The sequence below is a fragment of the Heterodontus francisci genome, chromosome 3, assembly GCF_036365525.1.
Source record: "Heterodontus francisci isolate sHetFra1 chromosome 3, sHetFra1.hap1, whole genome shotgun sequence".
Classification (NCBI taxonomy): domain Eukaryota; kingdom Metazoa; phylum Chordata; class Chondrichthyes; order Heterodontiformes; family Heterodontidae; genus Heterodontus; species Heterodontus francisci.
This window is the reverse complement of record NC_090373.1, coordinates 23738303-23753058: the sequence shown is the minus strand read 5'-3', so window position 1 is coordinate 23753058 and position 14756 is coordinate 23738303. Positions and strand designations below refer to the sequence as shown.

Below are 14756 nucleotides of genomic sequence, written 5' to 3'. Positions count from 1 at the left end.
TCCATCTTGGCCTCCGCCTGAGGTCCCAGGCATCACAGATGCCAGTCTTCAGCCAATCTGATTCATTCCACATGATATCAAGAAACGGCTGAGCGCACTGGATACAGCAACGGCTATGGGCCCTGACAACTTCCCCACTCCAGAACTAGCCGCACCCCTAGCCAAGCTGTCCCTCTACGGCTATATCCAACAATGTGTAAAATAGCCCAGTGTGTCTTGTTCACAAAAAGCAGGACATATCCAATCCGGCCAAATACCGTTCCATCAGTCTACTCTTGATCATCAGCAAAGTAATTGAAGATGTCATTGACAATGCTATCAAGCAGCACTTACTCAGCAATAAACTGCTCACTGATGCTCAGTTTGTGTTCCGCAAGGACCTCTCAGCTCCAGGCCTCATTATAACCTTGGTCCAAACATGAACAAAAGAGCTGAATTTCAGAGGTCGGGTGAGAGTGACTGCCTTGGACATCGAGGCAGCATTTGACCGAGTGTGGCATTAAGGAGCCCTGGCAAAATTGAAGTCATTGGGAATCAGGAGAAAGCTCGCAACAGGCTGGATCCATACCAAGCAGAAAGGAAGATAGTTGTGGTTGTTGGAAGCCAATCATCTCAGCCCCAGGACATCGCTGCACGTGTTCCTCAGGGTGTCCTAGGAACAACCATCTTCAGCTGCTTCATCAAAGATCTTTCCTCCATCATAAGGTCAGAAGTGGGAATATTTGCTGATGATTGCACAGTGTTCCGTACTATTCACAACTCCTCAGCTACTGGAGCAGTCTGTGTCCATATGTAGCAAATACCTGGACAACATTCAGGCTTGGGTTGATAAGTGGCAAGTAACATTCACGCCACACAAGTGCCAGGCAATGACCACCTCCAACTAGAGAGATTCTAACCATCTCTCTTTGATATTCGGTGGCATTGCAATCGCAAAATCCTCACCATCAATTCCTGTGGGCCACCATTGACCAGAAACTTAACATGATGAGCCACATAAATACTGTGGCTACAAGAGCAGGTCAGAGGCTGGGAATTCTGCAGCGAGTAACTCACCTCCTGTCTCCCCAAAGCCTGTCCACCATCTACAAGGCACAAGTCAGGAGTGTGATGGAATACTCTACACTTGCCTGGATGAGTGCAGCTCCGACAACACTCAAGAAGCTCAAAATCATCCAGGACAAATCAGTCTGCTTGATTGGCACCCCATCCACAACCTTAAAAATTCACTTCTTTCACCACCGACGCACAGTTGCAGCAGTGTGTACCATGTACAAGATGCACTGCAGCAATTCGCCACGGCTCCTTCGACAGCACCATTCCAAACCTGCAACCTCTACCACCTAGAAGGACAAGGGTTGCAGATGCATGGGAACACCACCACCTGTAAGTTCCTCTCCCAAATCACACACCATCCTGACTTGGAATTATATTGCCATTCCTTCAGTGTTGTTGGGTCAAAATCCTGGAACACCCTTCCTAACAGCACTGTGGGTGTACCTAGCCCACATGGACTGCAGCGGTTCAAGACAGTGGCTCACCACCACCTTCTCGAGGGCAATTGGGAATGGGCAATAAATGCTGGTGATGCCAGTGATGCCCACTTCCCATGAATGAATTTTTTTTTAAATGTGCAACTTGCTGCCACCTGGAGCGTAGATGCCTTTGGGGGAAGCTTGATCAGTCCGTGAGGGAGAACAGGATATGTTCATAGGGTGAGATGAAGAGGGGTAAGAGGAGGTTTGTGTGTAGCATAAACACCAGCAGAGACCTGTTGAGCTGAATGACTTGTTTCTGTGCTGTACATCAGATGTAATGTTCATTGTCAGACTTAAATTTTGTATTGTTTTTGCCTATGGTGCTGAATTGGCAGCATTTGTGGAACAGTGAGTACTGTTAAATGGCGCAGTATTGTTTTATAAACAGTCCATTGCTAATGCAGATAATGGGCCCGAAACTGAATCTAACTTGTGACCAGGAAACCCAAGCTGTGTATTACGTGGGTGAAATTAACATGGATGAAATGTGACCAGCAGGAGCCCCCTTGTTCACTGCAATTATAATATTACAATGAAGTTCTCACAATGGTTCCCGATGGCAATGCAAATTGTGGGCCAAAATCCAATCTGTGCCCACACTCCCAGTCAGTTAAAATCTCATTATATCTACTTACAGTAGCACTATAAAAATAACAAATGATGTAAACTTCATTGGCTGGTCAAGATTGTTGGCAAAAAAGGCCTAGGAGGCGATTTTACTTTACTCTAGAGAGTTGTTGCACTCTGGAATGCCTAAGAGGGTGGGGGAAATAGATTCAATAATAACTTTCAAAAGGAAAGTGGATATATACTTAAAAATGAATAATTTGCAGGGCTGTTGGGAAAGAGCAGGGACATGGGACTCATTGGGTTGTTCTTCCAAAGGAATGCCAGAGGAATGCAGTTGATCCATGCTTAACTTTTCAGAAAACCTTTGAGACTGGCAACTGATGGGGAACATAAAAAAATAGGAGCAGCAGTAGGCCATTCAGCCCTTCGAGCCTGCTCAGTCATTCAATAAAATCATGGCTGATCTGATTGTGGCCTTAACTCCACTTTCTTGCCTGCCTCCTTTAACCCTTGACTCTCTTGTAGATCAAAAATCTGTTTAACGCAGCCTGAATATATTCAATGACCCAGCCTCCACTGCTCTCTGGGGAAGAGAATTCCAACGATTAAATTTTGAAATTGTGCTCTGTTCACCCAAGTCTGTGTCATTAATATATATCAAGAAAAGCAGAGGTCCGAGCACCAATCCCTGGGGAACCCCACTTTATACCTCTCCCCAGTCTGAAAAACAACCATTCACCACTACCCTATTTCCTGTCACTTAGCCAATTTTGTATCCATGCTGCAACTGTTCCTTTTATCCCATGGGCTTCAACTTTGCTGACAAGCCTGTTTTATGACACTTTATCAAATGCCTTTAGAAGTCCTTGTACACCACATCAATCGCATTACCCTCATCAACCCTCTGTTACCTCATCAAAAAAGTTAGTTAACCTCAATTTGCCCTTAACAAGTCTGTGCTGTCTTTCTTAATTAATCCAAATTTGTCAAAATGACTGTTAATTTTGTCCCGAATTATCGTTTCTAAAAGCTTTCCCATCACCAAGGTTACTACTGCTACTACTTTCTTAATAATGGATTTTAACATTTTCCCAATGACAGATGTTAGGCTAACTGGCATATAGTTTCCTACTTTCTGTCATCGCCCTTTCTTGAATAGAGGTGTTACATTTGCGGTTTTCCCAATCCGCTGGGACCTTTCCAGGATCTAGGGAATTTTGGAATATTATAACCAAACCCACTACCTCTGTAGCCACCTCTTTTAAGACCCTTGGATACAGGACATCAGGTCCAGGGGACTTGTCAGCCTTTGGTCCCATTAGTTTTCCAAGTACCTTTTCTCTAGTGATAGTGATCACTTTAAGTTCCTCCCTCCCTTTTACCTCTTGATTTTCTATTCTTGGTATGAGTCACAGAATAACAATTAGACGTGAACTGATGAAGGATGAGGGGACCACTAGGAGTCCGTCTTGGGATGGATTGAAAGTCGAATTTCCAGTTAGTATAGTAAAGAGCACTAAATCAGACTCTTTATAACTCCTGTTTTTTCCACACAGTTTTGTGCAGGTTTTTTTTTGATGGCTTAGTACTGTGGAACCATTGGAGTTTACAGCATAGAAAGAGGCCATTCAGCTGTTGTGTCTGTGCCAGCTCTTTGTCAGAGTAGAACCCAGGGCCGTGGAATTATTGGATGGATTAGTCCTAATCCGGGATGAAGTAAAGATTCTGATTGGACTAGGACTAACCTAGGATGAATCAGATGATCTGAGGGATTAGTGCTAATCAGGGATGAGGCACACAAACTGTTGGCTTGGTACTAACCCAAAATGGAATAGATAATCTGATGGGTTAATACTAACCCAAGGTGAAGAAATTTGGTGGGTAACTACTAACCTAAGGTGAATTACCATATATACTTGTGTAAAAGTCAAATTTTTGAGACCAAATTTTTAGGCTAAAATTTGGAGGGTTGAATTTTACACGAGTAATGTTTTCAAAGGGCTGAAATCCATGCTCATTTTGATTTCACAAAACATGAAACAAAAGCCAATTGATATCAAGGAGTGAGGAGTGCTTGTTGTGTGGGGGGAGGGGGGTGGTGGAGAGAGAGTTGGATATGCGACTGTCGACAAGCGAGAACTCACAACAGTAGTACAAAATTGTGTCTCTTCATGAACCTGGTATACTATCCAGCACTGGCCTTGAAATCTGCTACATCCACTTTCTTTGCTCTTTCAGGCCGTGGATTCAGTTGGATGCGTGAGAAAATATGTATCCATTCTGGCAATGCTCACTGACCCATTATGCAACTTTAATTTCTAATTGCGGCTACTTGCTAGGCACATTTAGTCTTTGGCATCTTCATGAGCTGTGTGGAAAGCCTTCTCCAATCTCTGATATTCTACTCTAAAATAAAAGCAAAATACTGCAGATGCTGGAAATCTGAAACAAAACAAAAAGTGCTGGAAATACTCAGCTGGACTGGCAGCATCAGTGGAGAGAGAAGCAAAGTTTCAGGTCTGTGACCTTTCATCAGAACTGGCAAAGGTTAGAAAAGAATTAGGTTTTAAGCAAGTGAAGGGCAGGGGAGTGTGGAGAGAACAAAGGGGAAGATGTTTGATAGGGCAGAGGGTGATTAAATAACAAAGCTGTCCTGGGATACAGGCAAAACGTATGTTAATGCTTGTGGTGAAAGACAAAGCATTAGTCCAGAGAGGCTGTTAATAGCAGAATAATGAGCAGCTACATGACTACATGAAAAGCAGGCACATGGTTAAAAAATAAAATATTTTAAAAAAGGCCAGTCATGCTCTGAAGTTATTGAACTCAATGTTCAGTCTGCAAGGCTGTAGAATGCCTAATCGAAAGATCAGGTGCTGCTCTTTGAGCTTGCGTTGATGTTCAGTGAAATATTGGCGTGAGAGCAGGGGGGATGTGTTGAAATGGCAAGCAACTGGAAGCTCTGGGTCATGCTTTCAGACTGAGAGGAAGTGTTCTGCAAAGCGGTTACCCAACCAGCGTTTGGTCTCCACAATGTAGAGTAGACTGCATTGTGAGCAGCAAATACAATATACTAAATTGAAAGAAGTGCAAGTAAATCCATCAGCCTCAAGAAAATGAACATCATGGCACAGGATATCAGAAATTCTTCATCCATCAATATTGGCGAACACGCTCCGGAAGTGGTTCAAGAGTTCACCTACCTAGGCTCAACTATCACCAGTAACCTGTCTCTTGATGCAGAAATCAACAAGCACATGGGAAAGGCTTCCACTGCTATGTCCAGACTGGCCAAGAGAGTGTGGGAAAATGGCGCACTGACATGGAACACAAAAGTCCGAGTGTATCAAGCCCGTGTCCTCAATACCTTGCTCTACGGCAGCGAGGCCTGGACAACGTATGTCAGCCAAGAGCGATGTCTCAATTCATTCCATCTTTGCTGCCTCTGGAGAATCCTTGGCATCAGATGGCAGGACCGTATCTCCAACACAGAAGTCCTCGAGGTGGTCAACGTCCCCAGCATATACACCCTATTGAGCCAGTGGCGCTTGAGATGGCTTGGCCATGTGAGCCGCATGGAAGATGGCATTATCCCCAAGGACACATTGTACAGCGAGCTCGTCACTGGTATCAGACCCACCGGCCGTCCATGTCTCCGCTTTAAAGACGTCTGCAAACGAGACATGAAGTCCTGTGACATTGATCACAAGTCGTGGGAGTCAGTTGCCAGCGATCGCCAGAGCTGGCGGGCAGCCATAAAGGCGGGGCTAAAGTGTGGCAAGTCGAAGAGACTTAGCAGTTGGCACGAAAAAAAACAGAAGCGCAAGGGGAGAGTCAACTGTGTAACAGCCCCGACAACCAATTTTTCTGCAGCACCTGTGGAAGAGTCTGTCACTCTAGAATTGGCCTTTATAGCCACTCCAGGCGCTGCTCCACTAACAACTGACCACCTCCAGGCGCTTACCCATTGTCTCTCGAGACAAGGAGGCCAAAGAAGAAGAAGACAAGTAAATCGCTGCTTCACCTGAGAGGAGTGTTTGGGGCTTTGGATATTGAGGAGAGAGGAGGTAAAAGGACAGGTATTACACCTCTTTTGATTGCATGGGAAGGGGACGAGGTGTTGGGGGTAATGGAGGAGTGGACCAGGGTGTCGCAGAAGGAACGATCCCTTCGAAATGCTGACCGTGGGGGTGGGGGGGGGGTGGCGGGGGGAAGATACGTTTGGTGGTGGCATCATGGCATCATGCTGGAGGTGGCAGAAATGGCAGAAGATGATCCTGTGGATGTGGAGGCTGGTGGGGTGGAAAGTGAGGACAAGGGGAACCCTGTTACGGTTCTGGGAGGGAGGGGAAGGGGTGAGGGTAGAGGTGTGGGAAATGGGCTGGACAGGGTTGAAGGCCTATCAACCAGAGTGGGGGGGAATCCTCAGTTGAAGAAAAAGGAAAACATATCAGAGGCGCTGTTGTGGAAAGTTGCATCATCAGAGCAGGTGCAATGGATACGGAGAAACTGGGAGAATGGAATGGAGTCCTTACAAGAGGTGGGGTGTGAAGAAGTGTAGTCGAGGTAGCTGTGGGAGTCGGTGGGCTTATAATGAATATTAGTAGACAGCCTATCCCCAGAGATGGAGACAGAGAAGTCGAGGAAGGGAAGGGAAGTGTTGGAGATGGACCATGTAAAGGTGAGAGAAGGGTAGAAATTGGAATCAAAGTTGATGAAAGTTTTCCAGTTCGGGCTGGGAGCAGGAAATGGCACCAATACAGTCATTAATGCACCGGAAAAAGAGTTGGGGGAGGGGGCCTGAGTAGGACTGGAACAAGGAATGTTCAACATATCCCACAAAAAGACAGGCATAACTAGGACCCATGCGGGTATCCATAGCAACACCTTTTACTTGAAGGAAGTGAGTGGAGTTGAAGGAGAAGTTGTTCAATGTGAGAACAAGTTCAGCCAGGCGGAGGAGGGTGGTGATGGATTGGGACTGGTTGGGCCTCTGTTCAAGGAAGAAGCGGAGAGCCCTCAAACAGTCCTGGTGGGGGACGGAGGTGCAGAGAGATTGGACGTCCATAGCGAAGGGGAGGCGGTTAGGGCCAGGAAACTGGAAATTGTCAAAATGGCGTAGGGTGTAGGTGGGAAGAGGGTGAACCAGGGGAGAAAAGATAGAGTCAAGATAGGAAAAAATAAGTTCAGTGGGGCAAGAAAAGGCTGAAGCGATGGGTCTGCCGGGACAGTCCTGTGTGTGAATTTTAGGAAGGAGGTAGAAGCGGGCTGTCTAGGGTTGCGGGGCTATGAGGTTGGAAGCTGTAGAGGGAAGATCTCCGGAGGAAATGAGGTCAGTGACAGTCCTGTGGACAGTAGCTTCATGTTCAGTGGTGGGGTCATGATCCGGGGGAGGTAGGAAGAAGTGTTTGAGAGTTGGCACTGAGCCTCTGCAAGGTAGAGGTCGGTATGCCAGACAACAACAGCACCACCCTTGTCTGCAGGTTTGATCACAATGTTGGGGTGAGACTTGAGAGAACAGAGTGCAGCAAGTTCAGAGGGAGACAGGTTAGAGTGACATTCTTCCCTGATATTTTGCATTCTCTTGCTGTTGCACAATTATTTGTCTTCTCTGAAAACCCACTGACTTTCGTTTTAAACTGCACTGTGTATTTGTTGTTCTTCCTTGACGCCATATTGAATGTTCGGGTATTTATACTGGAGCGTGATTAGGATGTACTGTCTGTATTCTGAAAGCGTAGGGCTACTATCCCTGAAAATCAAAGGTTGACGTTATAACAAGATGTATGAAAAATTAAAGATATATAGTATATATGGTAATCTGACGGGTTAGTACTAACCTGGATCACCATGACAAATTTACATTTACATGGAGGAAGGAAATTTTAAGAAGTATAATTTAGTAACTATTCCTTATTTTATTTCAGTCTCAGGATCCATCATCGGGCAGCGTCAATCCAGATCCCTGTCCCATCTGTGCACGGCAATTAGGACAGCAGGTAAGAAGTTAGTAATAGGGATATGAAGCTGCAGTATGTGTGCATTTGTTCTGCACATTCACAGATAGTTTTCATATAAATCTACTTCCACAAATTTTAAACAATATCAGTGGCCAGATAATTTAAAAAAAAATTAGACCTGAAAATGTCACTTCTGTACTTCTAGAATATTTTCATAATTTTAATCAAATTTCTGAAACTCCTCAGCAGACAGTGGGTTCATTTTCAAAAAATGAGTTTTAAACCAGCTCTGTGTCCCATCTTTTGGTTTCTTCATTGATTTTAATTTAAGCTTTTTTCAGGTGATTTGCTATCGGACGCCTTTATTCATGAATTGAGAGCTCCTTAATTGTGCATGAATGGTTGTTAAGCTGTGTGTAAACTTGCCATAAATACACAGAAGGCATATTTTGCAAGCACAAAAATAAGAGTTATCAAAATGTAATGTTGAAACACATTTAATATTTTAAGACAACAACAACGTGCATTTATATGGTATCCCAGGAGCATTATCAAACAAAATTTGACACTGAGCCACATATGGAGAGAAGCGAAGAGGTTTAGGAAGGAAATTCCAGAACTTAGGGTCTAGGCAGCTGAAGGCACGGTTGTCAATGAAGATGTGCAAGAGGCCAGAATTGGAGGAGGACAGAGTTATTATATTCTGCTATATTAATGCAACTTGTTGCAATTCACTTAAGGTGCAGAAGGTTGATTTCCCTTTTTCTCAGTTATCTACATGATTTCAAAGCTATTTTCTTCTTCCTCATTCCCCACAGTGGTGTTGTAGTCTGTGCTGAAGCTGCTGTTGCACTTCACCAGAGGGGTTATTCCTGTTGCTGAGTGTCCAGTGATCAGCACTGATGGCAGGTGGTCAACCATTATACTCTGGGCCTGACTCACTCCAGCTTCAGTGCCTGAACTGAGCATCAAAGGTTCCTCATAAACACTCCCCTCCAGATCCCTCATAACCATCAATCCCACAAAACAACACATCATCCCAATCAAAACTTTAAGCTCAGAAGTTTTAATGACGGAAAGAAAGAACTTGCAATTTTGTAATTCTTTTCATGTCGGTAGGCACGTGCCTTCACAACCAACAAAGTACTTTTGAAGTGTAGGCACTGTAATAATGTCAGCAAAATCAGCAGCCAATCCCAGCAAGATTCCACAAACAGCAGTGTGATCAATTTTGTTTTAAGTGGTTATGGCATGAGGAGAACTCCCCTGCTCCTATTCAAATAATGCCATAGGATCTTTTATACTTTCTGGGTTAGCTGATGGAGCCTCAGTTTAAGATCTTATCTGAAAGACAGCATCTCCGGCAGTGTAGCACTGTATGTGTTGGTCTAGATTTTGAACTCAGACCTCTGCAATGTGGCTTGAACCCACAGCCTTCTAACATCGGAAGCGAGGGTGCTACCCACTGAGCCACAGCTGACCCCTATATTGAACTGCAAGCTGATGCCTTTATTCCACCAGCTATTTTGTACGTGCTGCTGAAGTTGCTTATGTTATTTGCTAGCTTTTTAATGTCTTTTCACAATTCTCTGTTCTCTTCTCATTCACAGTGGGCAGTACTGACTTGTGGACACTGCTTCTGCAATGACTGCATAGCCATTATAATAGAGCAGTACAGTATTGGTGCTCGGCGAAGCAGTATCAAGTGTGCAATTTGCAGACAGACAACAGCACACAAAGAAATCTCTTATGTATTCACAACTGAGTCTGCAAACAAAGAAGATGAATTTCCTGTTAAAGTAAGCTGCTTTAATCAACAAAATCTTCCCTGCTAAATGCGAGGGCCTTTTAAAGACTATTAGCATCATTGTTAAGTTATGTATTCAAAGCAGAGACTGAAAGGAGGGGGATATAACTGGGAGCAGAACAAGTGGAGTGCAAGAAGAAGCAACTCAGTGGATCACACTGAAGAAGGATAACCTTGCATTGTTCTCCATTTGTTTACCATTCACAAACCTAATGTAGTACTATGCTACAGTACTACCAAGAATGGGAACGTGCTACCTACGTTTTGATATTAGAGCCTGCATTAAGGATCAATGCACCAAAATATGAGGATGAGCCGCAAGAAAGAATTAATGTTACAATTTCCCACCACAAACCTGAATTTTCCCAGAGTTCACATTCTGTCCATATCGCTGTACCTCCGTGTATCTCCTTAAAAAAAAATCTCAATGTTTTACTTTCTTGGAGAAAATGTATTTCTGTTCTATTTTAACATTGGCACAAATTACCTTAATTGCATCATAACTTATGGGTTAGGCTGTTTGCTTGTTGGATCAATTCACTCGAAGACCCAGTTCACTTTTATACCAGCCTATCCTTGATGGAGATGCAGAAGCTTCAAAGCATCAGCAACAATTTGCATTTATATAGGTCCTTTAATGAAGAAACTGCCCTCAGTTGCTTTACAGAGACCTAATTGGATGAAAATGAATATGCAGTCAAAGGAGGTATTAGGAGCTTAGTCAGAGATGGATTTTAAGGAGAAGAGGTTGGTGCAAAGGCAGTTTTGAAGCAACTTCCAGAGTATGGGGCCTACATGGCTGAAGCCACAGCTGCCACTGGAGGGCTGGAGTTGGAGGAATGGAGAATTCTGGTGGGGGTTTGGGCTAGGGTAGGGTCGTGGGGGGCTAGGGTAGGGTCGTGGGGGGCTGGGGTACTTGAAGCAGGAGATTATAGAGAAAGGAAGTGGCATGGCCACGAGGGGGTTTAAACATGAGAGTGAGAGTTTTATATTGGAGGCACTGGAGGATCAGTAGCCAATGTAGGGCCACAAGAAGGGGAATTGGCAGCAGAATTTTGGATAAGCTGAAGTTTACAAAGCACAGAATATGGAGGCCGGCGGGGACAGCATTGGAACTGTTGAGTCTGGATGTAACAAAGGCATGGATGAGAATTTCAATAGCAGAATGACTGAGACGGGAGAGGAGGCAGGTAATGTTATGGAGGTGGAAGTGTGATGGACACGATATGGAGTTGAATAGGAAGCCAAGCTTCCAAACAATCTAGTTCAATCTGAGCCGGGGCCAAGGAGGGGCATGAAATCAGAGGCAAGGTTATGGATTCTTGGTGGGAACCAAAGACAAAGGCTTTGGTCTTGCTGTTTAACTGGAAGAAATTGTGGCTTATCTGAGGCTGTTTCTTTGACAAGCAGTCAAACGACATGGAGGCAGTGGAGGGAGCGAGAGGGGTACTGGGGAGGTAGAGCTGGCTGTCGTAATTAATCTCTCAGGACCAGAAGTTCAGCATCTGATAGCTGGCTTTAGTCATTCCTTCACTAAGCTTTGAGTTGTGCCTTCTGTTTCAGGGTAGCCATTCCACCAAAGTGGAGGCTGTGCTCAGGACATTGAAGAAAATCCAGCGGAAGGAGCCTGGAGCCAAGGCCCTGGTGTTCTCCACAGTAAGTTATAACAGCTCAACTTTAGGGTCAGCACTCACCCAAATAAAGATTTGGCTTCACTTCTTTGAGGGCCACGCACTCAAAGGGAAGAAATGTTCTTCTTGGTAAAAAGACGCAGGGCATAACTTTCAACTTTGAATTGACGGGTATGTAGCATCGTGATTTTGTTGCTAGACTAGTAATCCAGAGGCCTGCACTAATGATCTGGAGACATGAGTTCAAATCCCACCATGGCAGCTGGGGAATTTAAACTCAGTTAAATAAATCTGGAGTAAAAAGCTAGTCTCAGTAATGGTGACCATGAAACTACCGGATTGTCATAAAAACCCATCTGGTTCACTGATGTCCTTTAGAAAAGGAATTCTGCTGTCCTCACCCGGTCTGGCCTACATGTGACCCCAGACCCACAGTAATGTGGTTGACTCTTAAGTGCCCTCTGAAATGGCCTAGCAAGTCACTCAGTTGTACTCAAGAAGGGGCCTCACCACCTACACCTCAAGGGCAACTAAGGATGGACAATAAATGCTGGCCTTACTAGCAACGCCATGAATGAATGAAAAAGAACTTCATTGCCTGGGCTGCAACCTGGTGGATTAGACCATCTGCCCTCTGGAGAACCTGCCCGATTTTCTTTCCATCCCAAAAAGAAGGAACTTGTATCTCTGTCACCACCTTCAAGAGGAAAAGGGAAAACATTGGGGGATTTTTTTCCTGTCTTATCCTTTGCATAATGAATCTAAGTCAACATGAAAAAAATTCAAATGAGTTCTGTCATGTTTAGGGGTGCAGCAGCATCATCATTTCTGTATTTAGAAGAATTCTAAATTTACTTGGTAACTACTAGTGAGGCTAAGGTGACTGCAGCATCCTGCAACGTACAGTGCTTCCTAAAAACAGAGAGTGGCATTGATTGAGTTTTGGAGATTGATGGTTGTTGATGTGGTTTCGGGATGCAAGAAAAGTGATTTTTAAAAATTTTGCAGAAAGGTTTGTTTGTCAGTGAATAACATGCTGAGTCAGAGATATGGGTTCAAGTTTCACTCCAGAGACTTGAGTGCATTATTCAGGCACACACCCCATTGTGGTACAGAGGGAGCACTGCACTGTCAGAGGGACCAACTTTTGAATGAGATATAGAGATGATGCCTCATTTGCCCTTTCAGGTGGATGTAAAAGATCCCATGGCACTATTTCAAGGAGGAACAGGAAAGTTCTCCCCAATCGCCTGGCTAACATTATCAAAACAGGTTATCTGGTCATTATTACATTGCTGTTTGTGGGACCTTGCTGTATGCAAATAGGCTGCTGCATTTCCTACATCACAACAGTGACTATACTTCAAAAGTACTTCATTAGCTGCAAAGCACTTTGGGACGTCCTGAGGACGAAAAGGCACTATGTAGATGCAAGTCTTTTTTGATCAAATACAAATTCTATACCTGCACTGACTAGGCATCTGAAAATGCACAGACCTATCCTGTTGTGTCTGTCCCTGGTGCACCCAACTACATGTAAGACATTTTAGGTTGTAAGACTTTAATCGAGGTTCATTGTTTTCAAGGTTTCAGTTTTTGTCTAATTTGAATTTTGTGCTGTTACTTTTACAGTGGCAGGATGTGCTGGATATAATCGGGAAAGCTTTATTGGACAATAACATGGAGTTTGTTCAGATCAATGGACTCCACAAGTTCCAGGTAAGGGAAGACAGCTACTTGGATCAGCATACATCAATACCCAGAACCCAGCAAAGTGTGTCTGATCAAAGGATTCATTTTTATAAAAAAAAAGTATTCATTCTTGTCATTGGCCAGGCTAGCATTTATTGACCAACCCTACTTACCCTGGTTTGTTACAATGGAGGGACTTGTGTGGCCACTTCAGAAGGCAGTTAAAAGCCAACCACCTGGAGTCACATATCGGCCAGGCTGGGTAAGAACAGCAGGTTTCTTTCCCTCAAGGACATTAGTGAGTCAGTTGCCATAATCAAACAGCTTCATGGTCACTTTTACTGGAACCAGCTTTTTAGTTCCAAATTTTATAAATTGAATGTAAACTCATGGTCTCTGGATTGTTGGCCTAGTCCTTCAGAATACTAATGCAAAATCATAACCTCTTGGGGGCCGATTTTATACAATCCCATTCCCTCTCATTGCCTGGTTTTTCATGAACCCATTCCATCTCGACGCCTGGTTTACAATGATCCCATTCCCTCTCGTGTCCTGGTTTTCATGATTTTGTTCCCTTTCGAGGCCTGGTTTTCCATGATCCCATTCCCTCTTCTTTCTTCTTCTTTGGCCTCCTTGTCTCGAGAGACAATGGGTAAGCGCCTGGAGGTGGTCAGTGGTTTTTGAAGCAGCACCTGGAGTGGCTATAAAGGCCAATTCTAGAATGACAGACTCTTCCACAGGCACTGCAGATAAAATTGGTTGTCGGGGCTGTTACACAGTTGGCTCTCCCCTTGCGCTTCTGCCTTTTTTCCTGCCAACTGCTAAGTCTCTTCGACTCGCCACTCATTAGCCCCGCCTTTATGGCTGCCGCCAGCTCTGGCGATCACTGGCAACTGACTCCCACGACTTGTGGTCAGTGTCACAGGACTTCATGTTGCATTTGCTGACGCCTTTAAAGCGGAGACATGGTCAGCCGGTGGGTCTGATACGAGTGACGAGCTCGCTGTACAATGCGTCCTTGGGGATCCTGCCATCTTCCATGCGGCTCATATGGCCAAGCCATCTCAAGCGCCGCTGGCTCAGTAGAGTGTATATGCTGGGGATGTTGGCCACCTCGAGGACTTCTGCGTTGGAGATACGGTCCTGCCACCTGATGCCAAGGATTCTCCGGAGGCAGTGAAGATGGAATGAATTGAGACGTCGCTGTTGGCTGACATACGTTGTCCAGGCCTCTCTGCCGGAGAGCAAGGTACTGAGGACACGGGCTTGATACACTCGGACTTTTGTGTTCCGTGTCAGTGCGCCATTTTCCCACACTCTTGGCGAGTCTGGACATAGCAGCGGACGCCTTTCCCATGCGCTTGTTGATTTCTGCATCAAGAGACAGGTTACTGGTGATAGTTGAGCCTAGATAGGTGAACTCTTGAACCACTTCAAAAGCGTGGTTGCCGATTTTAACGGATGGAACATTTATGACTCCCCGTCCCATGATGTCCGTTTACTTGAGGCTGATGGTGAGGCTATTCCTCTCGAGGCCTGGTTTTCCATGATCCCATTC

The 14756-nt window shown here is 44.8% G+C and overlaps 1 protein-coding gene across 1 annotated transcript in view; it reads left to right on the top strand.

Moving 5' to 3' along the window:
• Nucleotides 1–14756, top strand: part of shprh (SNF2 histone linker PHD RING helicase) — a 162756-nt gene that overhangs the window by 134447 nt on the left and 13553 nt on the right. The window contains exons 25-28 of the mRNA XM_068020176.1: nt 8036–8107; nt 9679–9867; nt 11439–11531; nt 13139–13225. Coding sequence (XP_067876277.1) covers nt 8036–8107; nt 9679–9867; nt 11439–11531; nt 13139–13225 — 441 coding nt within the window. The remainder of the gene's footprint in view (nt 1–8035; nt 8108–9678; nt 9868–11438; nt 11532–13138; nt 13226–14756) is intronic.